Here is an 18,495-nt window from a genome sequence, read left to right as displayed (position 1 = left end):
GCTGCTGGAGAAAGGCAAGTATTACAGTATTTCAAACTACTGTTCATAAATGAGCTCTTTGGCTTCACGTCGGTGAAAAGCAGTGCCTGGAACTGCCTCTGCAAACAGGCCTGATGAAGGGGGTTGGGACGTATGGGAAACGGATGTGAAACCACAGCAGGAGAGACAGCAGCAAACTCCACTGCTTCTTGTTGCTGCATCTGGAGGTGGCTCGGGCAGGCAGGTTATGGGGTGTACCTGCAGAGAGCAAACTTTCCCTACTAAGAGGGCTGAAGAGGCTGGAGAAAGCTTGATGTAAAGAGAGAGGTGTGAAGGTTGCTTTTATACAGGGGGAAAAAAAGGAGGATGGGAATTATGTCTGGGCCCTTCTAGCATGTCTCTCTTGAAGGCGGAGCAGGAGGTGGGGAAGACTGCTTGCTCCTCTCAGGTACTGTGCTTGGTCCCATTCCTTGAAAAGAAATCGGGACCTGAGGAATTCTCTGAGAAGCAGCAAAGGCTGCAGGCTGAGCACCGGTGCTCCGTGCTCTGCTGGGGAGCCACAGGACAGGGCACGCTCCCAAAAGTATCATGAGGTGGGAGTGGGCTGTGAAGCCGCCTTATGACCCAAGTTGTGCGAGCACATCAGAGCTTGGGGCGGTGAGGGGCATGCAAGATGATGGTGCTCCTGACCAGCTCCTGTGCTGGCTGAAGCTTTGTGGGTCTTCAGCAACTAGTTAATGCGGTTCCCCTCCGGGTGATAAAGCCCAGCTGATGGAAGAGAAAGCAGTCAGGCTCCTGGCCGCTGGTGGGGAGTGCCCCACACCTGCATCGGGCTGAGGGAAGGACAAACGAGCCAAAAACATCTGGCCAAGGCCCCCAAACCCTTGAATGAAACAAACGTCTAACTCTTTCTTTCCTGGTGCTCCCCCTTGTTGGCTAGTGCTGTCCGCGTCTGCCGAGCTACCTCGCTGGTTTTCCTTCCAGCTGGGCAATGGGAAAGCCCAAACATGGGCAGAAGCCAAGCTGTTTCTGCCAGGTTGCTAGAGCCCCAGCAACAAGCCTGCGGAAACCTGCGAGCGGCTGCTCAAAACCCTCTTTGGGTTTGGTGCGAAGAGCCCCGGCACTGAAGAGCAGCTCTGCCCACTGCCCCGACCGGCCAGGCCTTGTGGTCAGGGCCGTGACGCTGGTGCGTCCTCTAGCATGGTGGCACCTGTTTGTCCAGCACCCGAGGGAAGGAGCTCATTAACCGGAGGCTCCGGCTGTTACGGAGCCAGCAGCTCAGGGGTCATTCAGCCGGGACACGTGCCGAGCTGCCGCAGCCCTACCACAGGGGAACTCGAGGACTCAACATCGTCGTCCATCGTTCACATCCAGCAGGATCTTGGACGGAGAGCCGGCTGTGAGGGGAGAGCCGTCCTTACCACAGGAGCTCGGGGGCGAGCTGGTCCCCAGGCCTGCAGGCCCTGCACCCACGGCCCTCCTGTGCGGCGCAGGGAGAGGCTCCTGGGCCGTGGGCCGCAGGGCTGGGGATGCCACTTGGCAGGGAGGCCCTGGGAAGGGCCGGGAGGCAGCCGGGAGCTGGGCCGGGCCCCGCCGGGCCCCGCCGCACCGCCCGGGAGGGACGCGGCCGCCGGACCCGCTCGGTGGGGGTGGGCCCTGCTGCTGCCGCCCGTCCGCCAGGGGGCGCTCTCCTCGGCAGGGCGCTTCCGCTGCCCGAGCAGAGGAGAGCGAACCGCTGGGGGGCGCCCCTGTCCCCGCCGGAAGCCCCGCCCCTCTCATTCCGCCAGTGGCGCGGCCCACCGCCCCGCCCCGCACGCTGGCCCCGCCCCTTGCCGGCGGCCGCGCGCGCGCCCCGCCCCCCCCTCCCCTCCCCGTGCTTCCCCCCGCGCGCAGCCGCCGCCTGCTGGAGCCGGGGCGGGCCCGGCGGCCCCGCGCGAGCGGGGCGGGGCGGGGCGAGCGAGGCGCCGGGATCGCTCCGGCCCGGCCGTCACCGGCGAGCCCCGGGTGAGGAGAGGAGAGGAGGGGGGCGCCGGGATCCCCCCGGCCGTCACCGGGGCGGGCGGTCTCTGCGGGGCGGCGGCGGCGGGGCCGCGCAGGCCAGCGCCGCTTCGCTCCGGTCCCCTCAGGCCGCGGCCTGCTGGGAGCCGGGCAGCGCCGGCTGGGCCCGGCGGCAGGTCGGCGGGTCCCTCCCCGCTCCGGCGGCCAGGCCGGTGGCGGGGGTTGCAGCCCGGTGCTGAGGGCGCTGCCTGCCGCCTGCCTGCAGCCAGGCAGGGCCGAGAGCTGCGCCTCCTGGCAGGCAGGCCGGGTGCCGCCCGCCGCCGGCACTTGTTGGGGCAGCTCGGGTCAAACCCTCCCCTCCGCCCGGATGCGGGAACCGGGGGGAGAACGGCCTCCGGGCCGGGCAGGGGCCGGGCGGGCTCTGCTCCCGCTGCCCGTGAGGAGGGCAGGTGGGAAACCGACTGTGCCCGCCGCCGGCGGGGAACGAGCCACGGGAGCTGGGAAGAATAGCCCAAAATCCCCCCTCCTCCTCTGGGGTCGGCTGTCTTCAGGCCTGCGGGCTGGGTGTTGGACTGGCAGCTCACGGAGAATCACCAAAACTGTGATTTATAAGTAATAAATCTGTGTTATAGGGGGGGCTTATAAGTAATAAATCTGGTTATAGGGAGGAGGCAAGGCACTGCTGGGAATCAGGATGGATGTATAGCTCCAGCCAAGCTATGGGTCTGGGAGTGCTTGGCTCCGAGGTCACCCAGGAGCAGCACCGGGCACGGCTCAGGTGTCGGGGGAGCCAGGGGAGCGGAGCGGGGACGGCCCGGGGTGGGGCACGCCAGCAGAGGCGGCTGCAGGATGTCGTCCTCCTTCGCCATTGCTTTCCAATCTCTGTGTTTCTTGATCCCCGTGTGTTCACCCGCAGAGTTCTGGGAAGAAATCTTGGCCTTTGGGGTCCTGCAGGAGAAGGTGCTCCTCGGGACGCCTCTCCTCTGGGGAGCAGGTCCGAGGCGACCGGATGCCTTTCGGGTGCTCTGCTGTGACTCTGTTTTGCTTTCGGCCTCATGAGTTAGAAAGGAAGCAATGATAATTATTTTTTCCTGCTGCAGCGCCACAGATCCCTCACCCCTGTGGATCAGATGTCGTGAACCGTTTCTGGGCTGAGCTGTTTTTTCAGGTGAGTAGGGCCATGGTGTGAGACGGTGCCCAGCCTGGCGCTGCCGTGGCACTGAGAGTGTTGGCTGGTGGTGCCGGCTCTTGCAGGGCTTGGTTTTGCTGCACCCCTGCTCACCGGGGCCGAGCAGAGCAGAGCTGCCTGCCGTTCCTACCAGGATGTGGCTTTTCTCTCACCATGAAACCGAGCAAGCAGCAGCTGCTGTGAACAACTCTTTTGGACAAAGTCTGTTTATAACACAGAGGGAAAGGTGAATTGTTTACTTCAACCTTCGCTTTTAAACCTGGCTCCTGTGAATGTCCCAGGGGAGCATTGCAGACAGTCCTTGTGACAGAGCTGTGTTTCAAGGGAGAATAAAACACAAACAACTCTCCTGCAATGGTTTGGGTTGCAACTCCCCAGAGTGGTTGCACTTGGTGGGTGAAAACAAGCAGGAGGCGTTTGCCAGGCTCCCATGTCCTGCAGTCAGCATGAGAGAGGACGCCAAACAAAACAGGAAGCCTTGGTTGGGGTTATAAAAACTCTTTTAGGTTAAAAAAAGCCATCTAAAAGGAATACCGGTAATTCATTGCACGTGAGCATGTTGGGGATGCTTTTTCTAGCTGGGTCTTCAGCTTCCTCTGAGCCTCTCTGGGTGCTTGGATCTGGATGCAGGGCTCAGCTCTGAACCGGCATGGTCCTCGTTTGGGTCATTAAAGGCCTGGGCTTCTAGACTGTTTGACAAAGGGGCTGCCCTGGTCACAGTGTTGGGTCTGGTATCTATAAATGATAAATTATTTGATTATGGTCCCCTGATCCTTAGCCCAGTGCTGTCTATCTGTTGGGTGATGCAGGCTCCCGCGGTGGTTTTCGGTCTCCTGGATGCAAGGCTGGACGTGAGCGGTGTGGCTGGTTCTGGGGAGATGGGGACAGTGCTTCTCCGTCCCCCCTCCATAACCACCTCATTCCCAAGAGGTGCTGAAGCAGTATAATTTGTACCTGGTGACCAATTGAAACAGGCTGATGCAACGTGGGACTAATATACAGGAGGTTTCGGGGGGGGTTTCCACTGTCTTTAAGCTTCACACGTAAGAGGAGTTGGAAGTGGATGTGTTTTGCTGCAAATAGCTTTGAGAGCGATTGCTTGTCCAAGTGCTAGCTTAACTCCCCTCCTTTTTCTTCTCTCCTCTTGCTGTTAGGGCATCAGGAAGCATGGAGCACCAAGCGTCCGTCATGTCCGACTGGGTGCTCCTCGGGCTGATCGCGGCGCTGGTCGTGCTGCTGCTGCTGACTGTCTTCGGTTTCGTTGTCTACTCGGGGCTCTTCACGGAGGTGGTTGTGAGTGCTGGCTCCCCACCTGTCAGCAATATCACGCTGGCCTACAAGTTCAGGGTAGGCCCCTACGGCGAATCCGGGCAGCTCTTCACGGATGGCTGCAGCATCTCTTCGAAGCTCTGTTCCATCGGCGTCTACTACGACAACCCTCACACGGTAAGGTGTGCCTGGTGGGGCTGACAAGCTCTCATGGTCAGCACCCGGGTTCCTGGCTCGGAATGATGCCTGACTGTATTCCTCTGTGGATGAGCACTGGGGTTCACAAGGTCTCCCAGATCTGCAGAGGTTGCTCTGTGGGGAAAGACACCTGAAAGCAGATGGTTTCTTGGATAACCCTAACTAGGCATTGGGTGAGCAAAGCTTGCTATCTTCTGATAGCTCCTGCTGAACAAGTTATCAACAGGATAATGGGTCTGGTTATGGAGCAGAGGCCAATGTTCACGGCCCCGAGGTGAGGCATTCCTTGGCAGATGCCCTGGCTGCAGGAAGTGCAGCCAAGGCTCCTTCTGGACTTGCAGCTCTGTGGTTGAAAGCAGATGGTCTCTTCAGCTTGCTCTGTCCTCATCCATACTCCTTGTGTTGTTTCTAGTGCTCTCATGTGTTTCTGAGGTTCCCTGTAGTTCTTTCATCCCCTGAGAGTTCTTACTGAAGCCTCAGGTGATTCGTGCTGAGGGCTCCTGTCTGATGAAACAGTTACTCCATGATGCTCTTCAGGCTGAGAGGTGAACAGAAGGTGCACTGCTTGGCGGCTGCCAGCCAGAGCTAAGTACTCCGGCAGGTATGGTCCAGGACAAGGAGCAAACAAAAGTGCATCAGAACTTGCTGGGGGGTGAGGAGCCTGGCTGCTGACGCTCAGTGGCACTGGGGTCTCCAGATAACGGCATGTGGGCATTTGTCCGTCGCAGACAGCCTGGCTCCCCAGTAATTCTGCAGTAGCTAGTGTGACCGTGGAGGAATGCTGGGGGGGGAGGGACAGCGGGGTGGCCAGCAGCCCTGTGCGTGTGCTTGGGCACGTGTGCTGGGGGCTGGCACGGGGCACCGTGCTTGGGCTGATAGCTCTCGCCCAGTGCTTCTGCTCTGGGGGTGACTGGCCCTGCTTTAGGAACCCTCGTGGGCCGCATAGTACCTGCCCTGTTTCGTTGCTTGCAAGATAGTGCTCCCAAGGGTTGGACCTGCTTAGAGGGAACTTGGCTATGAAAATGTTGTGCTGAGTGGCTTCTTGGAGCACTGTGGCAGGAAGATATCAGAGGCAAGAAAACACTGAGCTGACTGTGCTCAGCAGAGCTTGGTGGGCTCAACCACCTTGTGTCTTTGTATCCTGTGATGAGCTGACTTATCTTTACCTTCTAGTTTTTGCTTCTGGATCATGGGAGGCAGAGAAGAGACACCCTGCAGTGCCTCTTCCTGGCCTGGGAAGGAGGGTGGCAAAGAGGACTTCCCCCAGGGATGAGCCCGGCAGAGGCAGGGTTTGACTAGACGCACTTGGACACTTTTGTCTGCAAGAAGTGTCATGTTTGGAGTGGGTAAGGTATGGGAGCCATGGGGAGTGCCTGGTGTGCTAGGGCCCACATGGTCAGAGTGGCCAATTCCCCTGCCACTAATTTGTGTCTTTGTGTCGAGGTACTCTTCTGGAGTTGAGAACCCTGGTGCTGCTGGTTCTTCCCCCGGCCTCTCTGGGGGCGGAGCGGGGCAATAGATGCTATCGGAAGGGCTCAAAGTCTGTGCTTGGTGCTGCCCTGCTCTAGGGACACAATGTGGACATGTCTGTGGTTGCCCTGCAGACCCCTTCTGCTTGGGTGCCATGCCTTGCCTCTCTGCTGAAGCGTGGGCTAGTGAAAGCTTGTACTGCTGTGGCCCACAGATACTGATAAGGATATTTGTGGTGACTCCTGCCGTGGCTGGCACGGGGTGTGCTTTCCCTGGCAGCACCAGGTGAGGCTGGGAAGGAGTGGCTCGTACATGACCCTGGAAAGTTGGGTTGTCCATGCAGGATGAAGCTGCCTCTTCTTTCTGGTCCTGTCTCTTTTCTCCTCTTCCTGCAGCTGTTGCACCTCTACCCTCACCCTGCGCTTAGAGCACGCAGTGGGGCTGCAGACCTTGTCTCTGGGTCTCCAGTGGCTATCCAGGGTTTTGGAAGCCAGCTGTTTCTCCTTTTGCAGTCAGGTCTCTCAGGAGGGGAAGACCTTCTCTGCCAGCATGGCTGAATGGCGCCTGGTGGCCAAGGAGGCCCGTCTTGGTGTCGGTGACTGGGGGAGATTTCTTTTGATGCAGGGCTCAGCGGAAGGAGGCAGCTCTTGGCCAGCTGTGGTCAATGCTCACTGGGACCTCTGCCTGGTGGCCCAGCTAGTGCCCAGCCTGGACTGGAGCGTGCTTCTGGATCTGGAGGCCCTCTTTCCCCCCACTGCTGAGGGGTCTGTACTTGCTTGCCCACGGACTGGCCACTGATCCAGCGTGGGGTGCAAGTGCCTTCAGCTGGTGTGCGAGGGGAGCTCCTTGCACAGGGTGGGATGCTGTGGGGAATTACAATCCATGGTGGGGCCCTCGCGAAGGATGGTAGTGAGTTCACGTGGGTCTCTAGATGTTTTGGAGGGTGCATGGCCCCAAGTCTGTGGGTCAGGCTGGGAGATCCTGGTGGTGATGCTGGGCAGGGGAATTGCCTCCCTCTTGGAGCCTGCTGGACAAGTGGTGCTCAGGATGGGCACAGCAAAGGCTCTGGGCACTGCATGTGTGTGGAGTGAGCCCGGAGGGTGCTGGAAGCTCTTGGGGACCAACAAAGCCTATAATGCCTTTCTGCAACCAGGTGTCCCAAGCTCTGGAGGCCGTGCGGTTGGCTTTTGTGACGGGACACTAACGTGCCCTCAAAGGCTTGGCAGGCAGCCCCGCAGACTTGCCCTTCTCTGGAAGGGCTGCCTTTGCTCATGACGTTGGACAGGTGACATCGGCCCAAGCCTTCTGCCTCCATCGGTGCTGTGGTGGCTGGGGCACAGCGGGGCCGTGCAGGACGTAGCTGTGGTGCCTGGGGCTCTGCACGGCGGCAGGAGCCTCCTCTCACCTGACACCCATGAGCACACTGTCAGACCTGGTTCTGCCGGAGCAGCCAGGGTGCTGGTAGGACCTTCCATGGGCTGATCTGTGGCTCCTGAATTGGTTCCTGCAGAGATCCACGTCTCGCCAATGGGCAGGCCGGGCCAGGCAGGGTGCTGGGAGTGAGGATGTCCTTGGGCAGGATGGGCAGAGGGCTGCCTTCACCGGGCAGGTGAAGAAGGGACCAGTTTTGGATGGGTTGCTTGGCGGGGGGCTGCAACGCTTGTGCTTGGCATGCTGGCTCAGGCGCTGAGCACCCCAGCATCCCGTGGGGTGCCCCTGTGTGCCGCTGTAGCCATGATGGCACGGGAGATGGTGTGTGCTGCTGGCTCCTCGTTCCTGGAGGTCCAGCGGGGTGGGATTGGTCACCCAGGCTGCCTTTCCCCTGGAAGGAAGAGATGACCTCCTCCTCTTCCTCCTCATTCTCAGTGCTCTCCTGACCTCGGTGAAGCACCCTCTGGCAGAGGCTGGTCTGCCCGGAGCTGGCCACCCACCACGGATGTTGACTTGTCACCAAAAATAGACCTTTTGTCATCAGGCAGCAGAACGTGCTCTCTGGCCGCTGTGTCCCGTGGCGTCCCTGGCTGAGCGCCGGTGGGCTCTTGCCAAACAGCCGTGTCGAGCCCAAGTCTCGGCTGCTGGCTCCTGGGGGGTTTGGTGGCCCTGGTGCTGCAGCAGGACAGGGCTGATGACCGTCAGGTGCCAGTGTGGCATTTGCTGTGCTGGCGGAGTCGTGGCCAAAGGAGGCTCTTGCTAGGAGAGAGGACGGGGATGCCAGAGCTGGAGACCAGCGGCCGTGTGCTGGCTCTCGGCCGGGAGTGGGGCCAGGGGGAGCCCCATGGCCTGGAGCATGTGGGCTGCCTCGGGGTCATGCCGGGCCTCGGGGCAGCCACTGTCACCATCATCTCTGGGGCTCCCCACTGGCTCCTGGATCTCCAGCGTTCACACAAGGATGCTCCCTGAGTGCTGCCGAACCACTGCCAGCAATGTTTTATGTGCGTTAATGGACAAAATTAATATTAATTTGCCCTTTTTTTTTCTTTTTCCTTTTTATTTAATATTTAGCAGCCCAGAGGACTTCTCCCTCCTTCTCCCACCTCTGGCAGGAACAAAAATAACTCCTCAGCAAGGACTGGATGTGGCGGGCGGGTTTGTGCTCAGCTCCAGCCAAGCGCTTCTGCTCACATTTAGCTGTAGGCATGTGCTAGGGCCTTTTGCCTGCAGTCCTTGCGTGCTCAGCGACCAGCCTGTGCCCAAGCGTTGGATGGATGAGGCCAAAACACTCTCTGAGTGCACGAATGGGTTTTGCTCCCATCGGCAAAACTGCCAAATAGGTTAACTACTAATTTCCAAAACTTCTCTGTCGGGGCACTTGGGGGAGCAGAGGCTTTGATCAGCACATGCCCACCGTGAAAGGACAAATTTATTGGGGAAAGGCTGGTTTTAACTGGAGTATTTCCTTCCTTTGCCAGGGGGGAAGAGGCAAATCTGCCTTGCTGCTGCCCTTGAGAAAGTGCCTGCGGGGCTGCACACTATGAAAAAGAAAGTTAAAAGGAGAAGGGAGGAAGCAAACACACCTGACCCGAGTGGTGCTGCCCGTTCTGGCAGCTCGGTCTTTCCATCAGTTGCTCTGGGACTGGGAGTGAACTGTCTTTGCTCAGAACGTAAATGGTGATTGTGTGTTTAAAGGAATTTTATCTAGATTTCCCTTATCTCCTTGCTTCATCTGGGCCTTTCCCTATAGATGCCTTTTACTGCTGCCTCTTGCTGTCTTTGGGGTGGATCTGCTGCTCCTTCCCTGCCCCAAAGCAGCGATGCTCGGCACAGCCCTGTCTGCAGCTCCCTCTTGCAGCACAGGAGGGCAAGAGCGAGCCGTCAGGCACGCCAGTCTCCAGCCTGATGGCTGCTGCTGCTTCTGACAGTCTGTTTCCTTCCTTCCTATTTACATCTGCTTGTGTTTCCCCTCCGGGATGATCCTGCTGTGCAACATTAAAGGGTGTTTAAGGGAAAGGGAGGGCAAGGAGTGCGGTGTGGGGTAGTTGCGCTGCAGGAGGAGATGTTGCTGAGCTTTAGCACAGGCAAAGTTAGGGATGAGATTGGGGAGCGCAGAGCGGAGATCCCCTTGGCGGGCACATGGGGATGGGAAATGGTAACACGCTGGCCTTGTGTGCACCCTCTCTGCCTCCCATCATCCCTGTGAGAGCTTTGTGATGCCAATGCCTGCAGGGTGTCCGTCTGTCTTGCTGCCGCTGTTGGGCATCCTGGCAGGTCCTGGTGAGTTTTGCCACCTTGTGTGGTGGGAGTTTGGAGACTTTGATTTTCCAGCCCACACCAGAAGAGGTTGGCAGAAGGTGGCCAGGCTTGTGCATCTGCCACTCCTGGTTGCTGGCCGCCACATCGTCTCGTTATCCAGCAGACTTGAGAGCAGGTGGCAGGGAAGCAGGAACGCTCGGATGGTGCCCCCTTCCTTGGTGCCTCCTGTACCTCCTATTCTTCCTGGGCTCCTTTTTTAGGCCAGTGTGCCCTGGGGAAAGGAGCCTTGTCTCTGCCTGCCAGCTCCTTCTTCGAGCATCTCTTTGGGGGCGGAAAGGACAGCAGCTCTGCTGGGGGCAAAGGCTGGAGTTAAAGGAGGGAGCTGGGCTCCGATCTCAGCAGTAGAAAGGTACATTGTGCCCTTAGGTGGTATCGGGGTCAGCGGGGGGGAGTTGCTAGGCTCTCCTGCCCCCTGCCATGTTCCTGCCTAGTGCCATGGGTAAACGTGAACTCGAGTGGTGGGATTTTGTTAAAAACCAGAAATGAAAGCTGTGGCCTGGGTCAGCTTTGGTGTGGAGATGGCTGGAGTCCCATGGGCCATCACTGTGCCGGGAGTGGAGCCTTGAGCACCCCCTTGCTGGGCTGGGAGCCCTGCAGCCTCCTGTCTTAACAGGAGGCATCCCCAAATCTGGAAAGAGAGCATGTTTTATGTTTTGCATGTTGTTGGGGTCCAGGATGGGAGGGGGTGTGTTTCTCTTTGTGTTGCTACAAACAGCTTGGTGACTGCATGCAAGTCTTACGTGCCTCAGTTTCCCCACCCCTAAAACGGTGCTGGACTGGATGTGCCCGCTTAAAAGGAACCCAGCAGCCTCTGGATTTCTCTCCGGCTTAGTGCTGGTGGCCCGTGCTGGTGGGTCGTGTGTCCAGGTGGCTGCTGGGGGCAGACACCCCTGCAGGGTGACCTCTTTGGGGGTGGGATGGAGGCAAGCTGGGCAGGTTGTGATTTTTAGTCCCCCCTGGAGTTGCAGGGATGTCCTGCAGATGGGGATGGCGGTGAGCACATCTCAACAGTCAGGTCTCTGATGGGGGGGTCAGGAGAGACAGTTTCTGCAGTGGCTGTCACCTGGGGTGGGTAAGCAGCCTGGTGGCGTTTAGTTCTTCTCTGCTGCAAGTCCCTCTGCCCTTCAAGGAGGGGAGCAGTACCTTCCCCACTGGGCTGTGAGCTTAAGCTGGGAGGAGCATGGACAGTTTGGGCCTGGATCACTCTTGGTTAGGAGCAGACACCTGGTTTGGTGTGCCTGATCATGCTAGGCCATTGCATTTACCCTGGTTCATGGTGGTCTCCTGCCTCCATGCACAGCAGGTTGAGGTTTTGGCTGGCCTTAAGCCTCTCTCTCCTTCTGACGCCATCTGTCTGTCCCCCTCGATCAGGTGTCTCCGGAGAAGTGCCGCTTCGCCATAGGCCGAATCCTGAGTGAGGGAGATGCAAAGCCGTCGGAAGAGCAGATCAAGCGGTTCCAGAAGTATGGCTTCAAGATCTTCTCCTTCCCTGCTCCCAGCCACGTGGTCATGGCGACCTTCCCGTTCACTACGCCATTGTCCATCCATCTAGCAGTCAACCGTGTCCACCCAGCCCTTGACACCTACATCAAGGTAAGCAAATGTGGCATGAAGAGCGTCGCATGTGTTCGGTGGACTGTCAGAGGCTTCTCTTGCTGACAGCTGATGGGGCTGCTCTGACGTGTCATCTCTTGATGTCTTCCCTTGGGCACTACCATCAAGATCTCCTCCTTTTGCAATCTGGCAGGTAGTTCCCCAGCAGGGATGTCCTCTCATTCGTTCCGTAGGTGCAGGGGTATCTTTTCTGCTGTTTTGTGTTTACGAGAAGCAAGTTCTCATCTGACAACTTGCTGCTCTTCTCCTTAATGCAGAGATGAAAGCTGGTTTTCCCCTTGAGTGTCTTGCTTGTTGTTAGGATCTGGCAGGTATGTGCCCCTTCGGTGTAACGCATCGTGCCATGAAACTTCTATTTCAAGTGCCAGCCTCACCACCCTGCTGTCTTCTGCAGGGGCGGGAGGAGAAGTTAGAAACTTTCTGGCCCGTGGCCCTTATTTCAAGCAATACATTGAAATTTGTGGCCCTTGGCCCTGGCTGGGCAGCCAGCTGCTGTGGGCTGTGTTTGCCCTTGCCCCTGAGCGGAGCAGGTGGCCATACCCCTTGCTTCTGGTCTTTTTGAAGCCAACTCTACTGCCTTGCTCTGGCTGCCAGACCAGCTGCGGTGAGGGTGTTCCCAAACCGCACATCTGACACAGACACCTCCGGATCTGGGTTTCTAGAGAGCGAGGATAGTTCTGGCCAGCTGGGCAACGGAGGGAAGGGACCGTCCTTCCTGGTGGGGGAGGATGCTGGGGAGGGGCCGGTGCTCAGCCCCTGGCTTATCTGACTGTCAAGTTCTGCTGCTTTCGTTTGTTCATGTTGAAACGCACTATTTATAAACTTGCTTTTCCTGGCGAAACTCCCAGCCCTGTGGGGGAACCGTGTGAATCCCTCCAGCCTGCGCTGTGCCGCAGGATGGCTGCCCGGGTGCCAACCCCAAAACTTCAGCTGGGGGCTCTTTGCCGACCCTCTTGTCCACCCCGGCCGTAGGGAGCTGCCTGCAGGTACCGGCAGAAGATGCATTAAAGCTGGCAGTGGGCGAGACCGCCGCTGCTCGTGCCCCCACCCTGTGCTGGAGAGCTGGTGGAGAGCAGAACCAGTTCCCCGTTCTCTTCTCGCTCCATCCTCTCTGTCTTTTCCTGGAGCTCTGCCGGCTGGGTTTTTTTTTTTTTTTGGGTTGGGGGGGGGTATCGGGCACTGCTGCCAGCCCTGCGGCGGACGCGTGGGTGTGCAGAGAGGGGGCTGGCACGGGTGGGAGCATCAGGTTGGCTGCGGGAGTGCTCGGCGACGCGGGGCTGACGCTGCCTTACTTGGGGAAAGGTCCCGGCAAGCGCATCTGTCGCATGAAAGATGGAGTTGTTAGAGCTAAAAAGGGAACCACGGGTTGTTCTGGGAGCACCTGGCAGCGTTTAATGGGAGCGACCGATTTCAATTTAAAATAAATAACTGAAATTGTACAGAAACGCAGCACCCAGGGCCGCGTGCGGAGGGAGGGGACACATTTTGATCTCTGCCTCAGTCCCAACAGCACGTGTGTCAGGGTGCGTGCCTGCATCCATCCGTAACTCCTGCAGCAGAGCGTGGCCCCCCTGCCCACGTTAGACTGACCATGAGGATGCAGGCAGGGAGACGATGGGGTTGCCTTGCCAGCGTGGGGCAGAAGGGAGCGGGTGCTGCCGGTCCCCGCGGTCGCGGGGATGCTTGGGCTTCCTGCGACATGGTGTGGGGGACTTTGGAGGCCGTTTGCAGCTGCGCCAGCTGCATCCCTGCCGCTTCTCCTGCATCCCTGCCGCTTCACCCGCAGGCTGGACCGCCTGTGCCCCTGGGGCTGTGCTGGCACTTCCCGGGGCAGAGGGATGGGGAGGGAGGGGGGAAACTTTCATGGAAACAGGTGACCTGTGCCCGTTCGGTGGTGAGAATGGGGGTTGCCATGGAGACAGCTTCTCCAAATAGCATCCTTCATCCCACCCCCGGCGCCCGGCTCCCTTAAGCAACCCGAGACAGCAGCGAGACAGAGATTTGCTTTATTTATTTATTTCACGCTGCGCCCGCTTTGAGAAGGGCGCTGTTAATGAGAGCCGGGGGTCAGGCCTGCCGAGCGTGCGGGTCCCCCCGCTGCCCTCCCGTCCCAGTGGCAGCGGAGAGAAAGGGGGTGGGATGGCAAAAGCCAGGAGGCATGAAAGGGGGCTCAGCGGCAGAGATGAAACGCTGACTCCTGCGGAGAGAGGGAATTAGCTGAAATGGAAGGAGGATGGCATGGCTGCCATAGGAGGGAGGTGTGGGGGAGCAAGGGATGGAGAGGGAGGTGGAGGAGGCAGAGAGAGGGGTGGAAGGTGGGGAGGGAGGGTGGAGAAAGCTTTGGAGATGCTGAAAAATAGGGGAGGGGAACAGGAGGAGAAGGGGACTTGGAGGGGACGTGTGGGGAGAAGGAGCTGAGGGTTTGGGGACTGGCTGGAGGGAGCAGAACTGCAGGAGGTGGTGGGGAATTCTGGGGCAGAGCTGGAGGAAGCCTCACCGCAGGTGGACCTCCAGTGCCCTTCCTGCAGTGTCCTCCGAGGCTAACTGTGGGGGACGTCAAGCCTCCGAGGCTGAAGGCTGGTGGACATGGAGGGGGAGCGTGGCTCCCTCTGGACTCGCTGGTGCCACGCTGAAGTTACTGGGGATGCCTGTGGCTCAGGTTTCCCGAGCAGTGCGGGTGCAGTGGTGCCAGCTTTTAGCAGCCTGGGCTTCATGTGTCCCAGTCTGCTGCTGCTTTGGAGGGACAGGGAAGATTAAAAATAAAATTTAGAACAAGAATTTAAAAAATAAACAGGATGGTGGAGTCTCCTGTTAGGGATGGAAGGGAGACGGGCTGGCATGGAGCAGGAGGTGCTGTGGTCAGGCTGCCCTTGCAGTGAGCCTCCTCGCCCCTCCTGGCTCTCGTGGGGCTCAGGAGCTGGCATTTCTGTGACTCTTTGGGTGCAGCCACAGGTTTCAGGAGCTGTGGAGAAATGGCTGCAGCCATCCCCAGCAGGTAAGAGGACATCCTTCCCCTGGCATGGCAGGCTGGCAGCAGCAGCGAACTTGCTGGCTAGAATTGCCTTTGGAGAAGCCCAGGAGAGCCTGCTGGCTCGTTGCTCCGAGTGCAGCTTATTTAAGGCATAGGCTTGGGTTATTTACTGTCCCTCAAAAGCGTTTCTTCCCTAATAGCTCCTTCCGATGCCTCTTCCTGCTGCCAGGCAGGTATGCCCTGCTTTCCCAGGCCGTACACTCCTGCCCCACGGCACAGCTGCCGGTCAGACCCAGCAGTCCCAACTCCTGGGTGCAAAGGAGAGCTCCTGCAAAGCTCTTCCCTGGTGAGGACCCTTTCTGACAGCTCTGGGAGCAGGTTATTCCCCTGTAACCTCCCGCCATTTCAAGGAGTGATTATTCTGGCTTGGGCCTAATGAGCTCTCCACGGTGGGCTGCGTGTGCCTGCATCTCTCTGCATCTGTGCTGGCATCTAGTGGGCACTGCCAGGCGGGTGGGCTTGGATCTCCCAACCCCTGGGTTCCTCTGGCAGCCAGAGAGGTGGCTAATAGCATCCAAGGTGGACCTGGCAGGTAATCTCCCACTGCAGCCTTAGAAGTGACTAGCAAAACCTGGCCTCTTTCCATGGGGTTTTGGGTCAGTTTTGTGCTCTCTTCAGCCGAGGAGGATGTGAAAGTGGAGGGATGAAGGAGGAGAGCGATGCCAGCGTCATCCTGGATGCCTTGTACCCTGCTCTGAACCAGAGCACGAGCTGGCTGGCTCCAAACTCCAACTGCCTAACTTGGAAAACTGGGGTTTAATCTCTTTAGCTGGTCTTGAAAAGATATCCTCCAACTTTCAGCAAAACACCTAGCTTTTTCCCTTCCCCTGGGCTCTGTACTAGGATGTTCTCCACCTCCGTGGGCTTGTGAATCACTGCTTTACAGTGCACGTCTCGAGCAGCAGTGGCCAGCATGGCCTCTGTGATGCCAGGAAGGATTTGAGAGGCTATCATGTTAGCTCCTGCCTGGCATGGGCTGCCATGCTTCTTCGCACCTTGGCCCCCATGTACAGGGAGCCGAGGCAGGGTGCTCCATAAGGTGCTAGAAAGACATGGCTTGCTCCCATTTACAGCCAGGGAAACACATTATTCCTTTGGCCGCTAGCTTGGAGTGAGCTTTGCTCCCCTTGTCGGCTATGGCAGTTTAGGATGCAGTCACCTCTTGCCTCTCTCTTCGATAAGCTGAATATACAGAGCTTGTAAAGTCTTCCACTGGCATATTTTCCAATCTTAATTCCTGGGTCCTTTTTTGGACCTTTTTTTGGACCTGTTTTCAGCTTAGAAAGTTCTCTGACTTGTCAGTAGCACAAATGGATGCTTTATTTTAGCAATGGTCTTACTGCTGTGGTGCACAGATCTCTGGTGGAGATCTTGTGCCCTGCTGCGGACCCCCTGGTCATAGGTTTGTTCTGAGCCAGCTAACAGTTCAAACACGTGCCACTGTCCTTTGATGGAGTTGTACTTTCTTGATTAAAAATGGGAAATGGTACCAAGTCCTACATCCTCTCTGAGTTCGAATGAATGGCACTGGTGCTGGTTCATTTATCAGTCAAGTCCGCAATCCCCACAAAAATAAGTCACGTTTGCCAACAGGATCTGACAGCTGTAAACGTGTGTTGGTTGGCATTAATTATGCCAGTCTCCTTTGCTTCCTGGTGATCTTGTCCAGTTGCAGCCATCCGATTATTTTGCCTTGGTTCAGTCTTTGCCTGACCAGCCTGCGCTTGCCTGAGTAAGCTATTTACCCATTTGAATATTGGCAGGTACAGGCTGCTGCCTCTCCTGGGACTTCCTAGCATCTCCAGCTGGCCAGAGATCACCCTTTGACATGCGGACAGCTTGTCAGCCGGGACTTCAGCATGTTTTAAATGTATGTTATCTGGACCTGTAAGCCGTGTGTTACATCTTCCCATGGAAGAGCAAACATTTCACCCACATCCTCTGCCCATGTTGTCTGGCTTTGTCCTAAATCCATGGCAGAAATACTTGCTGAACGCTCCTTCCTTCTTGGTGGTGCCACCGAGGTTTCCCCCAGCTGACGTGTCCGGGATCTGTGCCATCCTTCAGACTCTCCTCCCCTACCCAGCGCCCCGAATGGCTTCTTAACATGAACGGCTTTCTGTCTGCAGGGGACTGGGAACCTGCACGTGGTCCTTTACGGTAGCTAAGCCTCGGTGCCCAGCGCCCTTGTGAGTATGGCTGCACCTCGTCTTTCCCCTCCTGCTCCCCTGACCGCACTGCCATGGCTGCTGGCTTTGCTCAGATCTGTTGACGTTGCTTTTCTCCCAGTTGTTATAAATTAATGTCTGTGGAGCTGTGTTCCCATCCCAGACAGTTTGTGTTTTAAAGGCGAAACCACGGAGTGATCTTTTTGCTTGGCTGTGTTGGAGGGCTGGGGTCGGGGGTTGGCAGCTGGTAGAACATTTGCAAAGAGGACTCAATTATTGGGATGTTTTTCCACTTTAAATCAGCCAGGAGAAATAATTTGTTTGTTTATTTCGGGCTCTGTGAATGAAGCCTTTTTAAATACCAGCCTGTTGTGTGCAAGCAGTCCGGGCTGCAGTCTGCGTGTGCGTGAGACCCGATCGCAGTGGCAGCTCCAGCCGATCAGCTCCCTCCTGAGGTTTTCTTCCAGGGCTCTAGCAAGTACTACAGATGCCCAGCCCTCTCTGCCAGTGCTGTTCTTCAACCATAGCTTTGCTTGTCCTCATGAACTCCTTTGGTCCCCTGCGAGCTCTGGGGACCATGGGCTGAAGACCACTGCCCGAGGTGGAGCCCTTACTGAGCCAAGGCCACTCAAAGTTGCATATCCATCTCCCCAGGGAGGGCAAGGAGCAGGATACCTTTATCCAGAACTTATCACCACCAGCCTGGGACTTTGCTCCCCTCAATGTCTCATCATGTGGGCCTGGAAGGACTCATCCAGATGACCTTCTCCCTCCTTGCATCAGTGGGTCACCCTGCAGAATATGCCTGTGGCTTTCTGGGAGATGGAGCTCTCCATCCTCCTCCTTCCCTTTTCCCATGCCCCAAGGTGACCTTGGGGATCGGTTTGTGGATGCCTTGAGAGAGGTTTGGGGTGCGGAGGAGAGAGGTGGTGCCTCGGCTGCCTGGCTAGGTGGGATGACCATCAGTTTAAGCCCACGTGCACTTGAATATAGGTTTGTAGAGTTCCCAGGAAGACAGGAGGTTATCTGATGCTGCTGTTAAGCGATCCTCATGCATCAAATAAAAACAGGGGAAAAAAAGCCCTTGAGAGTCATAGAGGATTTGACGTGTCTAACTCGTATTGATGGCAGAGACGAGACCAGAGCTGACAGTGTGACAGGCTGCTGGGCCCTGGGCTGGCAGGGGCTTGCAGTAAGGATACAGACTGTGGGGGAAGTGTTTTGGGAGCCCTTGCATGTGTCTGCACAGGTCCCAAGCCAGGCTGTAGGTCAGGTCACGCGTGGCTTGTGCACTGCAGAGGGACCTCGCTAGTACCCGGTGCCCACCGGTTGTGTACCTAGGGGCTGCAGCAGCAGCAGGCTGGGGCCATGCCCAGCGGTTGTCCCTCAGATACCTCCGGTGTGGGTGTAGCCGCAGACCGGTAGCATCTCCAGTGGGTGGTACTTGGTTGGGGTGGGGAGCTGGCTGATGATGGGAAGCCCTGGGGAGGTGTGGATGCTCGGGGTGGACAGTGCAGACAGACTCCTGGTGGAGGGTGAGGGTTTTTTCCTTTCCAGATTTTTTTCACTTTTGTTGTTTTTTTGACCTCAACGTTATGGTCTGACTCAAGAGTGGGGGATTGATGACAAGCTACCTCCCTGGTTTTGCCCCACTGGTGATAGCTAGCTAGCAGCAGGGTTTGGAAATGAGGGGGAAGAAACAAGACCCATCCTACTTATTTTCCCCTCTTAGAAACAAAACCCAACTCAAGTGCTGCTCTGGCTTGTTTTATCCTATGACCAAGGAAGCCCTCAATGGTGTTGTCTTTGTCACCTGTCGGTCATATCCG

General features: G+C 57.5%; 1 protein-coding gene across 1 annotated transcript in view; it reads left to right on the top strand.

Annotated features, from left to right (window-relative positions):
- Positions 1-1,848: 1,848 nt before the first annotated feature.
- Positions 1,849-18,495, top strand: part of TEX264 (testis expressed 264, ER-phagy receptor) — a 43,984-nt gene continuing 27,337 nt past the window's right edge. The window contains exons 1-4 of the mRNA XM_075514145.1: positions 1,849-1,983; positions 3,078-3,145; positions 4,321-4,612; positions 11,225-11,446. Coding sequence (XP_075370260.1) covers positions 4,334-4,612; positions 11,225-11,446 — 501 coding nt within the window. The 5' untranslated portion in view covers positions 1,849-1,983; positions 3,078-3,145; positions 4,321-4,333. The remainder of the gene's footprint in view (positions 1,984-3,077; positions 3,146-4,320; positions 4,613-11,224; positions 11,447-18,495) is intronic.

This window comes from Mycteria americana, chromosome 11, assembly GCF_035582795.1.
Source record: "Mycteria americana isolate JAX WOST 10 ecotype Jacksonville Zoo and Gardens chromosome 11, USCA_MyAme_1.0, whole genome shotgun sequence".
Classification (NCBI taxonomy): Eukaryota; Metazoa; Chordata; class Aves; order Ciconiiformes; family Ciconiidae; genus Mycteria; species Mycteria americana.
Note: the sequence above shows the minus strand (reverse complement) of the source record. Positions and strands in the feature narration are given on the sequence as shown.